The sequence below is a fragment of the Austrofundulus limnaeus genome, unplaced genomic scaffold (assembly GCF_001266775.1).
Source record: "Austrofundulus limnaeus strain Quisiro unplaced genomic scaffold, Austrofundulus_limnaeus-1.0 Scaffold49, whole genome shotgun sequence".
NCBI lineage: Eukaryota > Metazoa > Chordata > Actinopteri > Cyprinodontiformes > Rivulidae > Austrofundulus > Austrofundulus limnaeus.
The window spans coordinates 1381324-1399665 of record NW_013952451.1 but is presented as its reverse complement, the minus strand read 5'-3'; the positions used below and the strand labels follow the sequence as shown (position 1 = coordinate 1399665).

General features: G+C 40.7%; 1 protein-coding gene across 7 annotated transcripts in view; it reads right to left on the bottom strand.

Annotated features, from left to right (window-relative positions):
* mef2cb (myocyte enhancer factor 2cb) overlaps window positions 1-18342 on the bottom strand; it is a 71907-nt gene that overhangs the window by 20961 nt on the left and 32604 nt on the right. For all 7 annotated transcript variants that reach the window (XM_014008378.1, XM_014008381.1, XM_014008384.1 and 4 more), the window contains 2 exons: window positions 17299-17527; window positions 8038-8241 (listed from right to left, as the gene is read on the bottom strand). In XM_014008378.1, the coding sequence (XP_013863832.1) occupies window positions 8038-8241; window positions 17299-17352 (258 nt within the window). In that variant the 5' untranslated portion in view covers window positions 17353-17527. The remainder of the gene's footprint in view (window positions 1-8037; window positions 8242-17298; window positions 17528-18342) is intronic.

The window sequence follows — 18342 nt, the reverse complement described above, 5'->3', positions numbered from 1 at the left end:
AAAAGAGTGAGAAACAAAWTCAGACCAAGATCAAGGGTACAATGCGCTACAAGGTTCCCCCACATTTCCTCAAATTGTGTCACTGTGAGGGTGCTTGTGCTAAAAATCACTATTAAGAAAAGCTCACTGCAGACGAGAGCCCACTCATAAACACACAATCTTAGCTAGCCAGTACACAGCAGAATACCAGATGGTGTGGTGTTGCCCATATGGAAGAGACACACACTTAGCACATGTCAGAATCCAACACTGTTTGCTACAGCAGCATCCCGGCCCTGGGAACAAAGTGGTCATTCAGACTTGTCACTACACTGTATAATTAGCCAGATAGACATTATGACACACAATGCCAGCTCAGTGAAAATGCATAAATTGARCACTTATGTGGTCACCCTTAGCCTGGTTGTCTTTCATCCYATTTAGACTCTAGTTGTAAAACACTGCTTTATTCAAATGAGTCAAATGAGAGGGTATCTATATGTGCGTCTGATGCAACATAAAGAATCCATTGGCCAAGGCTAAACTATGTTTTCCACACTAGGATTTGACCTGTTTCTGTCGTAGATATTGCTCCACATGTGAATGTGATGTGATACAATCACATTTATGAATTTTTACCCTATCTAAGTCATATATAGCAACAGTGTATGAGACAACACCAAATCCCTTTGGGTGAAAATCTAAAGTCCCCCTTGAGCCACCCTCTGTTCCTTCTTTGTGGCCCCCACCGCCACTAATCTTCACTTAGCGTCTTTTGTCTCTCTGTCTCTTATCGCGTGGTACCACAGCAGGAAAAGGGAGCCGGAGGGGGCCTGGAGTAACAATGACCGGCCAGCTGACCTCTATACTGTGACCTTGAGTTTCCACACCCAAAGAGGGGAGGGRAGGGGAAGGCGGGTACTCTAGGCAGGGCAGGGAATGCCATCTATAAAAATAGATCTTCATTATTCTAAAATTTTCCACAAATAGTTTCAAAGAACAAGCCATCATTTCATCTTAATGACTGGTGTGAATTGTTTTGGGCAGTGCAGTGGAAAGCTTTGCCTTTTGGCAGCATGGCCTCAGAAGTGGCCTGCCTTTTTCACTGCTCCTCACCACAGGGACCACATATTGGCACATTTCAAACAGTCTATTTTTAAAAGCTCCTTTTGTTGTTGTGCGAGTACCTCAGACTTCCGCTTTAGTATTGACCCTAAAAAACACCTCTAACAGAGATCCGAGTGGTATAATTTTTTTGTCAGAGGTTCTGCTTTTTTGGACAGCGAGCATCTGATGTGGAAAAAAGTGCTGAGCTTGTAGGTCACATATATTATCAACCATCTTTTTTTAAACTTCTSTTATAATGTTGGAAAATGCATATGGTCAGTAAAATGTGAACTCTGTTAACTTGAAATCATACTGTCTGAAGCTGGCGACGCTGACATATAATACATGTTTTCTAGCTTCATGATTTTATTCTAAAACAAACTTAATTCTACTGACAAAGAAGTTACAACATTCCACAAATGTATTTTTTCTGCAATGAAAAGYCTTTTGCAAACAAGCAGTTGGGAACAGACTGTTTGGTGAAGTGTGGGGGGGGAGCAACATGAGAGACGAATAACAGACTTCTTTATTTCAATGTTTCAAACTCAGCAAGGTCTCACACCAACGGTCTTCTGCATGTGGTCGCCGGGGGGCAACTCTTTTTTTGGTAAATTCTCAGTAAGGAAAAAAACAGAGANGAGAGAGAGAGAGAGAGAGAGAGAGAGAGAGAGAGAGAGAGAGAGAGAGAGAGATGGAAATGGAGGCTGGATGAACGCCCTTACGCTTTGCTTACTCACTCCTTCTGCTCCTAAAATAACCCCAACCCACCCAGTTTAAAACACAAGGAGGGGGGGGCAATTAAAGAGAGAAAGGAAGAAAGCAATCCCAGTCCTATTCTTCTATGCCTTCCCAGTAAGAACACTCAGCTATATTTAGCTTCACCACACTCTATTTTTAGAGCCTCACCACTTTTTGGGACATTTATTAGATGAAGAATGCATCAAATAAATGTTGTTTTTAGGATGGTGTGGGCTTTTTTTGTGTGAGTTAAGTACATACTGTCAGCTTCTCAAAAGTGTTGTATGTGTACAATTAGAGAGAAAGGAAAGCAATTTTGTGTCTGAAGCATGAAGTTTAGAAGTTCAAAGAAAACATAAAGATTTATACAAATCTAAACAAAACAGCGTTCTGCTCATGTTTTTGGCCTCATTTAAGTGAGGTCTCAACATCTGGCATAGGAGTGTGGATGCARTTTAGCTTTAGGCCAACTTTGGGACATGCCTCTAAATAGTGACTATTCTTGAAAATCAATGAATAAATTGTTGTGAGAATAAAACTGTGTGTACTTATCAGTCCTGTCTCATAGTTGCTGTTGTTTCCTTTTGAAAATCAAGTTTTTTTTCCATTATCCATGTTGGAGGTAAACTACACGTGCCAAAGCCTGGCAGGGAATAAGGCTTAAGTGGAGCGTAATTGTTTGTACACAGCTGTAACTGAAGGGGAAAAAAGTAAACTGTATTGGGAACATGGGACAAAACAAGGGCATCATTGCTTGATTACATTTAAATATAATTTTATTTTAATTAAATTAATTCTTAATTTTTTTTTTACTTTGTCTTTGGCTTGAGACACCTGCAAAGAAAAAATAAAATAAAAAATCAACGTCAACATTTGTTTTTCTTTGTTTTGGCCAATGTGTGATAGGATGTATGAAATCTGTCATCTAAGCTTTTGTTGTAACAAACTTCTATACTCTTTGCCAGCCAGTGTCACAAGGTTAATTTACTTAGTCGCCCAAAGCCGCTTCACATCCTAATCCTCAACTCACCAGAAAAAAAGCCATGTTGGCGATCACTAGTAAAACACGGAGGCACTGTGGATGCTGTGACAAGCGCACCCCTCCGCTCCTCCCCGTGTTCTGCCACACGTGCCCTGTACTAAAACGAGTCCACGCAAACCGAAGCATGGCAGGTATGCTGCGACTCCCCTTGTTTTTGCTGGATGTCAAGACATGTGTAAAAGTAATAGAGCAGAAGTTGCATTCAGGTCCAAGTAATTATACAGTCTCCGAACGCCATGAGAGGAAGTCATTCAGTGAGCCGGTCAACACAAAAAACTCCTCAAGGCTAATGTTCTCCACGCTGTTTRGAAACCAAACAAGCACACAGAATAGCATACACGCTGGAAAATATTTTCACAAGAGTGTGGTGGAACACGAGCACATTGGCAGTTCAAAAAACAAAAAAGATCACAAAAAATGTGTAAAAAATAAAACAAATAAATAATAATAAAAGAGTCAAAAGGAGGTTTTGGAACAAATGTGTCTTTGTGGGAAAATTGTGTTCAGTTGCGCAGATGCTGTGCAACTGAAAGGGTGCTATTGTCAAGAAATACCTGGCTTTATGTACTTCCTCGTTATGTTTCTTCATTTACACTCCACCAGCAGCACCACCCCCTCCCTCACACTCTTCCCCGTCGCCAGTGGACTGTCACTGGGATGAAATCACACCTGTGCTTCTCACACATCTCAGCACACGGGTGAAACATACGCAGGGTGAAACATGGTGAGGGAGCTTTGCTGAATCTCATTAGCCAAGCAGGTAGTCATTAACAGAATGACCTTTGGAAATAATTACCAGCCTTTCTCCCTCCATCCCTCTTTCTCTGTCGCCCCCCCCCTCCCTCCCTTCCTATTTCTCTTTTAACACTCATCCATTCCTCTGTCCCTCCCATCTCCCGCTCATGTTCAATAGTTCCGTCTCAGTGAGGACAGAGGGAGAGAGAAGAAAAGGAAAGAAAAGAAGAGTTTCAGTTCGCCCGTGCTGCTGCTGTTTAAGATTACAAGGTGAGCTGAACTTTCAGATTAGGTTAATCTTCTGGAAATGGGATTGGTCAGAGGTCTTTCTCTGGCAGGTAGGCAAGCAGGCAGGTCACTTCAGTAGCAAGAGCCATGTGCCACCGCATGTGATACCTGAGCCAAAGAGAAGACAATGTGTGCTTCTGCCTGAGGTCATCACAGTGCTGTTAGCTCTGCAGGGCTCAAACCAATTGTCACCATGTATGTTTACACGAAGGCCCCATGTGTAGTACAGCCAAGCTTACACAGGTCAAACACACTGCGTGTAAAAAATGAGAATAATAGCTCTAACTGGATTTGAAGCGTTCCTTCACTCAGGTTATTTTTCAGGAAGTGAAGGGATGTTTCTTTCTACTACCAGAATAACTAACCCTTTGGTTGTTTCACAAACCTGCATTCTTTGTTTCAGCAGCGGGGAGAACAAGCGCATTGTGGAGCAGAGATTTGGCAAAACCCAAGTGTGTTGTTGGATTTGGGGCCTTTCAATCACAGCGTGAGCCAGCCAACGCTGCTTAGGTTTGGGCTAGAGCTGCAATCATTGGGAGGGAAAAGAAAGGACTCTTTCATGTGCTATTGCAATTACCAACCCCCATACTGGAATAATAAATCACCAATAACGACTGAAAGTGATTGTTCTTAGGCATGAATAAAATGAGACAAAAAAGAGAGAGAGAGCGAGAGAGAGATGAATCCATTCTCTGGTCTCTTCCCAACACAGCTCTCTAATGCTGTTCACATGTCCAGGAAACTAGCCTGGCAAACAGTGAGTATAGGAAATCTATCTGCATGTTTGACTGTTTTATCTCCAGCCAGCCTCAGTGTGCTGTGGACCTGCCAGGATGACACACTTGGACCTTCCATGGACATCCAGCGATAAAGGATCTGCCTCTGTGTTTGCTTTTATCAAGCTACGAGAGCCCAGATGAGCTTAGATATCTCTTTGAACACTTGTCACTAATTAAGAGGACCTCCCCTCTTGTTTTTACAAAAGAGGAAAACAGTGTGCATTGCATTATTTATTATGCAGTCAAAGGTGGAGGATCAGTAAAATGGGATGCACTGTTAAACATGGAATAAAATCAAATGCAAGCATTAAAAAGCAAATCAACCTTTTACTTTGTATTTGCTGCTATATGTGTGACCTCTCCATTACTTTTTATTAACTGCCTCTCTTTTGTTTTGCTTTCACATACATTAGTAAAAAAAAAACACAGATGGTTTTAAAGTGAGTCACAAAGTATGAATTTTATTACTAATTTTGATGTTTTTTTTTACCTCCCTGCTTGGCTTTCACGCACACACAATATGACCTATGCACATAATATTTAAGATACTGAAATTGAAATTAACAGTGATCACTTTGGGTCAGTGAAAAACTGGACACAAAAGACAGTAAAAGAAAAGAGGAGGTAGAGAGATCAGCCCCCAAGCCTCTTGTAAACACACTGTTGCTAGAGAGGCAGTGCAACGTTCTCAGTGCCACTCTCTCAACAACGCTAATTATCAACCAAAGACATGCTAATTACATAGAGCTTTATTGCTAATGTAGCAGGTCTCTATGCCAGCCGCCCACACGCCTTCCCCTACCTCTGCGTCTCCTCCCACTACAACTTCAGGCACAGTAGTTTTACAGGGAGAATGATGCATGCAACTCAGTGTAAAGAAGACAAGAGCTCATGCAAATTTTGATGTGAGATGATACATATGAGATGTCACCTTTGGGATCGTTTTGCTTCTCCATGGATGAACTCGGTCCTAAAAATCCAGGTTTTCATTCCATTCTTGAACTCCTCCTCATCACTGTGACAACTCAACAGGAAGTCTGCTTTGCTCCTTCCTCCCTGCAAGTTCAACAACCCACCCACGTTCCTGCCACCATGAYGTCACTTAACAGCGGCGCACGCAGCTCGCATAGGCCAAGATTTGGTGCTTTTCAGCTCCACTTCTCCTCCCATGATAAACATGGCAGAGTCTGCCATACGGCCAATCCCTTTAGCACACCGCAGCTCGGGCTGAAGAAATCTTTAAATCAATTTCTCCCGCAGTGAATTGCTCAAAAAAGAGCGACGTCCTCAGGGGGATCAAGTTGTAGGTAGTGCTCCACAGCACTATCCCCCACTAGGTTTTTTAGCATCTTCCCCTGACATGGCTGTTTACACGTTAGCCATCCTCAGCTCTCTAATGGAGACACAGTTAAAGAAAGCAGGGAAATCTCAACTCAGGTACTTGCTGAAACACGTGACAGCTCTCTCCATGGCTTCAGCAGAGGCAGGTTAATACATCAGCTACACATGGACTTAAGAGGCTGCAGAAAAGCACCAGTACTTAAATGCATGGAAGCCTTATATGCCAAATTGATTAATGCATTTTATAGAATGCATATAGCATTAGAAAAAAAATAATAATAAAAAATCACTCTATGAATAATAACTTCATAATAATGCACCCCCCGCCCCCCCAAAAAAAAGAGGTTACATTTGAATCGTCTCATTCAGTGTATGAGCTACATCAGCACACTTTATTTATGACTCCACCAAATGGAAAGGGAGTTGGATGAATGCAATACTAAAATCAGCACACATCATCACCACATTTACACAGTTTTAACTTCCAAACCTGACAAAAAAAACCTGTCAAAAAGATGATGATTTTTATTAGTATGGTTAGTAATTTGTCGTTGAATGCAAAGTGCAATGTGAAATGGCCACTGTCTAAACTGTTTTTTTTTTTTTTTGTCTACACTGAACAAGGTGCCCTGCAACAAATGTAAAATAAATGAAATTTTAACAAATAACCTAACAGAGTCTGTCTTGGACTAATCATTCTGTAAAATTGTATGTGTATGTACTGTATATCTCAGTGAATATTGCTTTTTTCCTCCCTTGGCACAATAGACCCCCCCCTAACCACTACCCACAAAAAACAAAAACAAAAAAACATGTTTTATCCAGGAATTATGACTGAAATCAATGCCAAACATTCTTTTCAGGGGCTGACTGAAATATTATGCATTTAGAATAAATTCTATGCACTTTTCATGCCTTTGGTATTATTCCTTTACCATATTGAAAGCTATAATTTGTTTTTGTATCACTTCGTTCGCAGCATTATGCAAAAGAAAATGGGTAAAACAGGTGTTCAAATGATCTGAGTTCATTTAGTTTAAATAGTAATGGTTTCCTTTTTTGTTTGTTTTTAATAATTGTGACATTTTTGATTAGACTGAAAAGAGGAGTTATGACTGGACTCAGAATGGTGAAACATAAACACTTAATCGTCAAACAACAGGCAAAACAGAAATTAAGCACAGTTTCTTTGTAATGCATCTGAATATGTACAGTGATACAAGCATCGCACGGCTTTTAAAGATCGCTTTAATGTTTGTGCCATTTTCATGTGTTTAGAAATACGGTTCGCTCAAAATCACTTTGTCGGACTAGTGCAGTTAAACAATGACATGGTCTTAGCTGGAACAAGAAGGGAAGAGAGAGACGGGTAAATGCTGTGTTCTCGTCTGTGGCTCACTGATTCCGACAGAGCTTCTGACTGAATGTTGCATAACAGGTTCACGTTGAGGGCTTAAGGCTTCATGAGGGTGTAATCGCCATTTCCTGCTTTATCTACCTGCCTAATAGCTGAGCTGACAGCACTGCTTAACGTCGCCTTGAGCCACTCCAGCGACATGTGTCCAAAGCAAGTCAGATCAACATCCTCCTCTTAGAGGCACATCAATGGTGACAAGACACTAAGGGCAGGGGGTGGAGATTACACACCACAGGGGAGGGTCTAAAAGGTCCTGATCGATAATAGCTTTTTTTTATGTTGCAAAGGAGGCAATTTAAATAAACTATTTTCTTAAACGTTTTGACATGATGCAAGTCTTAAAATACCTTTACTAAAAATGATTGATATTGCTACCGAACCCTTGGGGAAGACCGACAAGCTATGGGAGCAATTATTTCTTGCACTCTGTTAGGTGTGAAGACTAAAAGAGAGAAGTAAGGGTTGCTGAATGAGTCACAAGCGCAGTAACCATCTGTCTGCTTGTGCGTTTGCATGAACTCGCATGTCGGGGTGTGTGTGTGTGTGTGTGTGTGCGTGTGCATCCATGTGCATGTGTGTATTTGCTGTGTGTGTGTTTTCTTGTGCTGTACCTCCACAATATCAGAGTTGGTTCTGCTCTCGTGGGGCTCGTTGTACTCAGTGTATTTAAGGAGGACCTTGTCCATGTCTGTGCTGGCATACTGGAACAGCTTGTTAGTGCTGTTGAAGATGATCAGGGCAATCTCGCAGTCGCACAGCACGCTCAGCTCGTACGCCTTCTTCATCAGGCCAAACTTTCGCTTTGTAAATGTCACCTGGGCAAAGGAAGAGATGGGGAGACAAAATTAGCACACAAGCAGAAATTGTTCTTGTTCGCAAGACGAGAATATTTACAATATGTCCTCACCAATAAAAACACTATATTTCAGTGGCAATAATAAAATAAATGAATTTATTGGATTTAGTTTAAAAAACTATATTTGCGAACAAAATACTCCCCAAAAAATTAACCACCGTCAACTCATTATTTTTCTTCTCCTTTAATAAAAAGTCATTTGACATCTTGATCTTTCCTATTTAAAGTTTTTGCTTACCGTAAAGCATCGTTAAAGTCAACTAAGGTCTTTTGAGGCTTCAAAAGTCCTGAATTTAACAGGCTATTTACTGTACCAGAAAAAAAGGAACTGAAATTACCCCGTCTCAGTCAGATTACAGTAAAGAAGAACAGTTAATGCTTGTACAACAAATATCACAAAGATTCACTGTAGAACATATTTCAAGGTAAATCTCCCCTTTCATATGATTTGAGTAATCTTCCTTTCCCCACTCTTACCTTTCAGCAAGAAAGAAAACAAACACACCTTCATCTATTTTAATTAAATTGTTCAGATATTGATTCACCCTCTGAACCACCTCTCAGAGCAAACGGCAAGCTTTTGATATAAAGAATGGATAGGTTCTCTGACGATACTCAAAGTTGTTTATGAGGACTTCTGTAGTGATAACGCAAAAATTGTCTTTGTTTTACGGCCAGTTTGCCTCTCTGCATCTCTTTGTGAAGATCCGCGAGTGCATCTGTGTTTGTGAGCCCTAAGATTAGTAGCTCTTGCTACAAAGGCTTACAAGTGCCCACATTGTCAAAATAGAACAGCCTCTATTCCTCTATTGTTTGGATCAAAACTAGAGCAGTGAAAGTGAGTTCATTCCAGTGAGCTGCACCTGGTTTCTTTTTTCTTTTCCAAGCCATTTGTGCGAGCTCTTTAGTTGTGTGTGGAAGAATGAAAAAAAGTGCCACTGCCAGCGTTCCTCTATCTGAGCAACACTGCATGCTGGTGGTGGAATTTCCTTTTTGTTTTCTTCTGCGACTGAGTATTAATTACATTGGAGATCCATCTTGACAAAGCTTTTTACACAAACAAAACACTGCCAGAACTATGCCCCGCTGGTAGCTAACCATCTTAGTTTGTTGATTAACTGCATGTTTGCCTATTCTCTCTTCTGACATTTAAGTGGCCAAAAAATACTAAATAAATGCAGAATGAACACAATAAAGAGACTATTACTGTAAGCATAAAGAGAATTTCATCAAAGCCTTTAAAGAAAAGCTCTCTGTTGTTGGCTGATCTGCGTAATGAATGGATTTTTGGAATTTATCTTTAATGCTCGGCTGTTTTTTTTTTCTTTACAACTGTAAACGGAGATATGCTTTGAAAGATATCAATAGTTTTGGATTTCCTGAAATCATATATCCCAGGATGCATCGAGAAAACCGAGTAACAAACGCTGCCTTGCCTCCRTCCTGTCTTTCTTTCTGTCTCGCTCCCTTTTAACGGAGGGTAGGGAAAATCTCACACAAACTGCCTTCACCTCTAAAAGTTTCAAAAGTGAACACATTGTGCTGAGCGGTGTCACCAAAACTATGGTTCAGACAACAGGCTGAAGCTGAAGACATGGTCCACATACTAGCCCCTGACAAACTTGTATGTGAGGTGTCAGGTCGTGTACCTGAGTATGCTCGTCTGATTCACCGACAACGTAGGAAGAAATCGCTCCCCTGGGCTCTAAATACCATGCTGACATTTACACAGTCATTGTAGGAAAAATAAGCTTCATTCTTGCAGTGAAAGATTAAAACTCATTTTATGACATTATGATTAATTTTTACATTCAACCCACTCTGAATTGCATCTCCTTCAAGAGAAACACAAGCACCCTAGAAGGGNAACCTAATGAGACCGAGGCTACAGTGCCAATCATGGATTAGCCAGTCAAAAAGACTAGAGGACTGTTGCACATAAGGTCAAAGTAGAGGATTCAGGGACAGGACATGTGGAGTGTTGTCTTCCACTGATGTTTTAATGCAAGGGGCAGACACAGGACACAGCTTGCTGCCGCCCCGGTTCTGTTACCAACCGCTCACTCAGTTGCTTTCTCTGCTGGGGCCACTAATGTTTCAAAAGGCACGTGGTACAATCTAATAGGCCTACAGCCCATGAAGTCTCTAAGGGAGTTCCATATGCTGGCTAAAAGACCACTCATCGGTGGACGTTGTAGACATCAACATAACTACACACACAGCAGTAGACCAAGTCATTAGGACGACATTTATCCTACATTTTTCATTTCATAGTAAAAAAAAAAAAAAGAAAAAAGAAAGAGCAGAATCCAATCAAAGTTGTCTAGAGCCTCACACTTCAAATGCGGAACTGCGTGCATGCTTTTCCCACGTATTATAATTCACACATAGGCTGACTTTAACAGCACCACAGGAAGAGAATGAGTGTGATTACGAAAAAGCCTTAACTGACCGAACAACAACAGCTACATACAGTAAATATCACACCACACCTCCGTATCCCAACCTGACACGTTCAACCTGCTACCTCCAACACACGTACTTTAAACGCACCTCCATAATCACACAGGCAATGATGTAGAGCGCGTTAGCTTGAACGGGAACACAACGTTTAAAAAAGACGGTTGGCTTATACGGGATTGCTACATAGATGACAAATGGCTTGTTTGGTACTCCGTGTGGGATGTGCTACTGTGTACTGCATCTCACCTATACACTTTTTATTTTCTGTTCTCAGTGTCACCAATCAAAGACACGTTGGATATTTAACGGCTTCAATAATAATCTGCATTTAATATGTTCAAGTATGGTTATCTCTTTGTTTGAAATAAATTTGATTGATTGTTCGAAATAAAATTGATTGATTGATTGATTGATTGATTGATTGATTGATTGATTGATTGATTGATTGATTGATTGATTGATTGATTGATTGACTGACTGATTGATTGATTGATTGATTGATAATTTGTGACCCTATTCATGCATTGCAATTTAGATAAATGACAACCTCTAGCTTTGCTGGTCGAACTCAAAAAAAATCTTTAACTTTCTTGTTTAAGCTTTAAGCTAGTGCTCTGGACCATTTTTACAATCATTATTGGCTATTATTGATACACAGATGTTTGTTTAAAAAATATGAACCAATTGCATTTAATTAAGTAAATAATTCATTTTTACTCTGACAAAATGCAACTAMTGAAACTGTGTAATTACTGAACTAAAATAAATGGGTTGAAATCCAAAATACATCTATATTCTCTTTACATTTTATTTTTTATTTTTTCATTTTTTTGAAATTATGACACTGTTGGATCATGCTCAGAATAAGATGAGGTATACACTAAACCAATGAAAACCTCCCATATGTTGTGGGTTAACCCTTGTACTTACTGGTAACAAATGCCAATAGACACACGGCTTTGGTAATATCAGAGAGAGACTGACTTTGTGTGTGTTTGGAAAATTGGCCAGTAGAAGTATGAGTGTGAACCCAACTGTGTTTTTTCACACTGCATTGGTAACCAAGGTGTGAAACCTATCTGCACACAAACTGAACAAAAACAAAGTAAAACTTTTGGAGCATTTCTTCATTTTTTGCCWTCTTTGATGAATAATGAATTCACTAAGATAATTAGAACTTCAAAACTTGCAGTGTAGTTAATAATAAATGGCCGCAAACTAACATTAACATTAATTCTTCCTACAAAAGTTAATCCTGTTCTGCAGAATAACTCCCCAATCTAAATCTCTCATAACCACCTATTTTGTAAAGGCACTTGCCAAATGCTAGATCTGAGCACCAATTTAGCAGAGTGAACAACAGTCACACAACAACACACAACTTATTTGTTGACCCCTATCCTCCTCCACACCCTTTTCCCAGGGGAGCTTCAGACACATGCGGTTCAACACCAATGCCCACGCAAATTCATTCAGACACACACTTCTCTGTAATCATTTAACCACACTACCTTCACCTCTGCTGTCAGTTTCTCACAAGTTTTTCGGCACGTTTGTCTCTTTTTTTTCTCTCTCATTCTCTATTTATGTCTTTAAGTGCAATTATGTATGGTACCAACAAAAAGACTAATAAGTATAACAAGATGAAGTGGAATCATGTCTTTTTTTTACATTATTGACATGTCATGTTTTCCTCTGCTCTGCACTTAAATATGGACAAACAGAGGGACACTGAGAAGGGAGGGATAGAGGGTGAGTCTGTGCCAGAAGGGTGAAAGAGAGACAGGGAGGGAAGAGAAGAGAGAAGGGGGGGGGGGTGTCGGTGGACGCACAGGAAGCACATTTGTATGCATTTCCTCTCATAACAGGAAGAGGCCAGTGGCTTCCCCTTCACAATGGCTTCGCTTCTGCTTCCCACCTCCTGCTTGCTTCCCTGGGGGAGGAGAAGGTGAAGGAAGAGGAGGAGTGGAGAGACAGGCACCAAAAAAAAAAAAAAAAAAAAAAACTGCTGCTTAATAAACCAAACATGGCTAGGCGAGGACACATACACACTCACACGCACACACGCCTGCACATAGATGTCACTCACCTATTGAGAAGCACAATTTGTCTCAAGACAAACACTTATCCTATTGTCAAAGCAAAGCAGGAAGACATGGGCTTACGCAAAAGGAATGAGCGCAGCCCGAGACCTTGGCTTGAACTCTGCATCACAGTCAAAGAGGCAGTTAGGAGAGGCATTATGACAAAAGGGGTTTTGTCCCACCTCTAATATATTCTTTGCTTTCACTCCAATAAGCCCCCCACTTATCATGTTTTTTTGARTGAACTATTGATGCATAAGAACAAGGAGGCAGCAAACCCAGAMCAGCTCTTGATCAGTGTCTGGGTTCAGAAACACAGTCCTGCTTAGCTAAACTTGTCAGACAGAACAAGAGTTTTCAAATTTGCCAGTTACAGGCCTTAAAATTCATGTCAATTTAAATTTTTCTAACAAGAGCTAGTAATTACATTTCAGTACAGCTCTGAAATGGCAAAGCCTCTCTGTATGTTCCTGTTTACACAGAGAAAACCGCAACTGGAAAAAAAAAAGACTAAAAAAGTGGATGTTATATTTCAAGGCCCAAGTTAGTGGTTAGATTGACAGAAATAACTTTGTCATTCATTTGAGGAGGATAAACCTTTTCTGTAGTACCAAAACTGTGGTTGTCCATTAGTTTATACTTTATTTCATTTTATGTCTTTTTTTAATACAAGCAACCAATTTCTTAGTTGCTAAAATAAAACTACTCATTTTGTAACATTTGAGGAAAAGAAAACAACTATCACCTGTGTTATTTGGAGTAATTTTAATCAGGTCTATAAACAAGTTTTATTTCTTAAAATAAATATTTTAAGCCTACATTTGGGTAAAAAAGTAAATTAAATAATGTTTTAAACAGACCCTAAATTAAAATGCCATGGACTAAACTTTTGTTTTGAAGACGAAATATTTGATTTAATAAAAGCAACTCAAAAAAAAAGCAAATAGGAACTAATGGGAAAACAATTAAAACTTTAGAGTGAGAAGAAAAAAAGGAATGCAGTGATTAAGTGCAGTGGACTCATACGAACATGAAGCAAAACAGAAAAAGAAATTACAGAAGAAGTTATTAAAAAGCACAAAGTGCGAGAGCTTAGCAAGCCCCTCTCAGGTGGGATCCTGGAGTGCTGAACATATGACAGAAAAGAGCGCCACTGTGGAAGGAGAAGGAGATGGTGGAAGGTGGGAAACAGGGAATTAGAGGAGGGGTTCAGGGGTGACGAGCTACCCTGTGGGCCTCATTATTTTCCTGCTGTTAATTTTTCTCACACATTTTCTCACCCCAGTGCTGTTGATTGGAGGAAGAATGCCGCTGAAACAAAAAGAGCCTTTATTTCAGCATGAGCGCTGCATTTAATGCGGTGAGGGGAGAGGAAAAGATAGCGCCGGGAGGACATAAAAACATACTTTTTTTTCATTTAATCTTAAACACCGACCCCCCCCCCCAAAAAAAAAAAATGTTTGGATGCCTTGTTGTTTGTGGGAGCTGGGAGATCCTGTTGTTTTACTTCCTGTCACCGATGACCCGATCCATGTTTAACCTTTGACTCTGGGTCCCTTCCCACTAGAGCCCACAGTGACACACAGTGACACACACAACACAAAAATTCACACAAACAAGTCATCCTGAATTAAGCCCACTTAGTGTTCTGGCTAGAGAGGTAACACTAATTAGAGCCAATTGCAGTCATGTAGTCGATCCCTGAGATGGACTCTACAGAGAAAGGTGTGTTTTAGATGTCTGAGTGTGAATACAAGCATTTGTTCGTAAACCCGACATAAACAAAGACATTAAATGTACCATCTAAAATATGTGACCGTATAATCTATGTCTGAAGTCGTCACACACACCTGTGTTTTATACTGCAGGAGTGTGWGTGCCTGCCTCTCTGCCTTGCATGTGTGAAAGCGGGATCAAGAGAGTCTGCTCTCTGTGTACAGCCCATGAGTTTATGACACAGGGGGCTCTTTCATGTGCCCAGGGCAGGGAGAGGGTATGAGTGGTCGGGCGGCTTGGAGCCAGGGTTCACACACTGCTGCCCACTGTCCAGAGCTCCGGGCAGCCAGTCAACGCCAGGGAGGCCTAGCCCTTCTGCCACTGCTCTGGGGAAGTGTTTCGGGGCCTGGGGGTGGCGGTCCAAAGTGGCCGCCCAGAGAGAGCCAGGCCCTGTGCCCAGTGTGATGTCGCCGCTGCAAAGAAGYGCAGGGGAGGGGAGGCAGCATTGCACTGTAGGTGGCAAGGTAGCGTTGACAGCTACACAGAGTGGTGCCACTCCAAAGAGGCTTGCATTGTGGAGGAAAAAAAAACTCTATATTTTTGAATAAATGTACCTTATATTTATATTAGCTTTTGAAGTTGGTTAAATAGATTACCTCTCATGACTTTTGATTCATAATCTACATTTTTATTAAATAAAAAAATAWTAAAAATTAAAAACACACAGAAGCACTTTGGGTGTTTTATTTTTTTAAACATACAAACAAGTTAAAGTATGTTGAGAATGTGGAGTAGAAAGCAACACTATACAAAGTCTCTGGTGTTTATTTAGTTTGGGCTCTGGAACGTTTCCTCAAGAAGGAAGTGAAAACATGCAAAGGCAAAGCTTCCGTGTTTTTTTTTTTAATTTTTTTAAAACTTTTTTTAAGAAGAAAATTTAAGTTTCTGTCTCCAGTCTTGTGATATCCGCCTCCTCAAAACAAAATGATGTCACTTCTTCATAAGCTGAAGGYTGCATGACAGCAAATTCAAGCATGTGGTGCTTTCCACATGACTTAATGATATCATGTCATGGAGATTTTTTGTTGTTTTTTTTTTTTTCAACCAAGCAGCTATATGATTAATCTATTATTTTAAAGATCAAAACAACAAAATCCAGTGATGTATTGATTTTTCTTTCTGTGAATCTTTTCTCTGGTGTGCTCAGTTTCCTCTCCTTCCTCCTCTTACCCTGTAAGTAAAGCCCAGATATCTCAAGCATCGATTCCCCTCAGGTGTTCTTCCTGTCTCCCTCTTTCCCTCCTTATCCTCTGGAGTCAGAGAGCTGGGCACAGCTTGCAGGCCCAGTCTAAGGTGGAATGAGGGCGAGGCCTTGAAATAACAGTGAGGAAAGTGGCTGCTGCTGCTGGTGCAACATGATAGTTTTATTCTTCATGTAACATTCCTGTGACCTCCTCTYGCTCTTGCTCTGTCTCTTTCTGTTTCTTTCTAAACAAAATATTTTGGAAAATGATCAAATACTTTCACATCCTGTATGAATWTTATTTATTTATTTTCTTTACACATAAACTTCTTTGGTTTTGTTTACTCTCTTGCCCTGAATACACCCGGTTTTCGAGGAGAGCTCACAGTCAAACTGCAATGATGTGACTTTTGTTAAAACTAAGAAGCATTAAATTTCTCACATTCACGTTTTTATTACTACTTCAGTAAAGTCCAATTAAATGAGTTTTTTAAATGCCACTTAACTACGGCTTCAAATGACTTCATTTGATGACCCCTGTCAACGATAAACACGTCTCAAAAGCCATGAAATAGGTCTGTGTACGTGTTTGACCTGTGATCCAGGGGCCACCTTAGCAGCGTATGGATCCAATTGGGCTGCCAGGAAGCTGACAAAGTGTCAGTGGTCAGCCATGCCACAGGAAGTGATCGATTGTAGGCCTCAAGGGTACTGGGAGAGCTCTGTCTCTGTCTATTTCCTGCCACAGACGGTAGGGTCTACTCGAATCCACTGTTTATTATGTGTCTCTCAAGTAATGCCAGCTGTTGTTAAAAACAGTTCTTACAAGGAATCTTTTGTTAGAGCTGTAAGTTTGTTCATGTTTACCCCACAATATTAATTTGAAACGCTGTCGCTTTTAGGCCACTATGAGTAAAGCAGTTCTAGTTCCTGATTTAGTTCCAAATTAAAAAATAAATATTACAGCACCAGCATTTACTACACTTGTTTGTGTCAGTTTTGACCATCTCATTTCTGTTTTCTTGTTTGTTTAGATTTCTCTCCACCCTGCCTTTCTGGTGCTACCACCCTCTTCTTGGTAATCTTCCACAGGCACAGAGGGATGGGTGGCGTATAGTGTGAGGGCCTCGGGTGTGTGAAGGGTGCTTCAGCTCTGTGTAGGCTGCATCCATCTGACAACACTGTAATGCTAAAAAAATGTTAAAGCCCAAATGTCTTCAGACCACTTTTTTGTGTGTGAAATATGTTCTTGTTGCGCTCACGCTGGTTTGTTAGTCTGAACACAAACAAACCTACTATTCCGACCCTTTCAGTAAAGCCAATATCTGTGCTTTCCTTCATGCTCCTTCCTGTTTCCCGGTTCACATATTGCCCAGACTCCCTGAAGACCTTCATTGTTGAGGGCTATGCTGGGGTTTAGGGTGTTTCTCCTTCCTTCCTCCCTCCTCCAGCCTTTCTCTCCCCCTCATTCTCATACTCATCCATCCTCCCACCACCCCCAGGGACTTACCTGTCTGTTGCGTTCATCCATAATCCGCGTGATCTGAATCTTTTTCCTCCCCATCGTCCCCGTCTCTTTTTTTTCTCTCCTCTTTCTTCAAGAATTCAAACCTTTCTTCTCTTGCTTCTTTCTTCTTCTATCTCTTCTTTCTTTTCCCTCTTCTGCTCTTCCTTTATCTCTTTCTCTCTCTCTTGCTTTCTATTTGTTTCAATCAGCTCAAAGATTCCAGCATCTGTACCTGCAAGACAGAGGGGAGGGGTGGGAGAAAATAAGCATTAAATGAAATGAAATATGGCAAAATAGTGAGTAGAGAAAAAATATATATATATTAAAGTGGCATCATGGCAGCCACAAGGGAGGGTGAAGAAAGACAAAGAATCTGTCAACAACATTGCGAGAACCGCTGTGTTTTTCACTGTCGATATCATGCAAATCAGTTCTTGCATTTTTCCTTTTGCAAGCACCTTCTATGAGAGGAGACAGCGCTGTCAGGATCCTGCCTCGTTCTTTGACAGTGTTTTGGATGTGCCGCTACCTTAAACGCTCTAATCACCAACACTGTAACATTACCTTACGCACAGAGAAATACATTTTGTTTCTTCCCCTGAAACAGCACTGTATTGACAGTGGAACTGCTAACCACCAACGCCACCCCCCCCACCCCCCTCCACTTTGTTAGCTGCCCATAACCAAAAAGGCAGATGTGAGCTGTGGAATAAAATACAGATGTAGAACTGAACTAAGTTTTATCGTGTTCTGGCAATTTTAAACCAAAAGAAAAAAAAAAGAGATTAAAAGAAAAAAAAAGTTTTAGGAATGAGCTTTAAAAAAATACTTGATCCAGCAGGAAAGAGTGCACCACTTGAGTAATAGTGAACAACTGTGCTTGTTGAGGGTGTATGAACCTGTGTTTCGCAGGTGGAGCCCAGCAGCTGATGTAGCTGGACTGCTTGTGTGAGGAAGAGAGCTGCGTTCAAGAAAGTTGGAGTGACCGTCCATGTGCATACATGCATACGTGTGTGTGTGTGTGTGTGTGTGTGTGTGTGTGTGTGT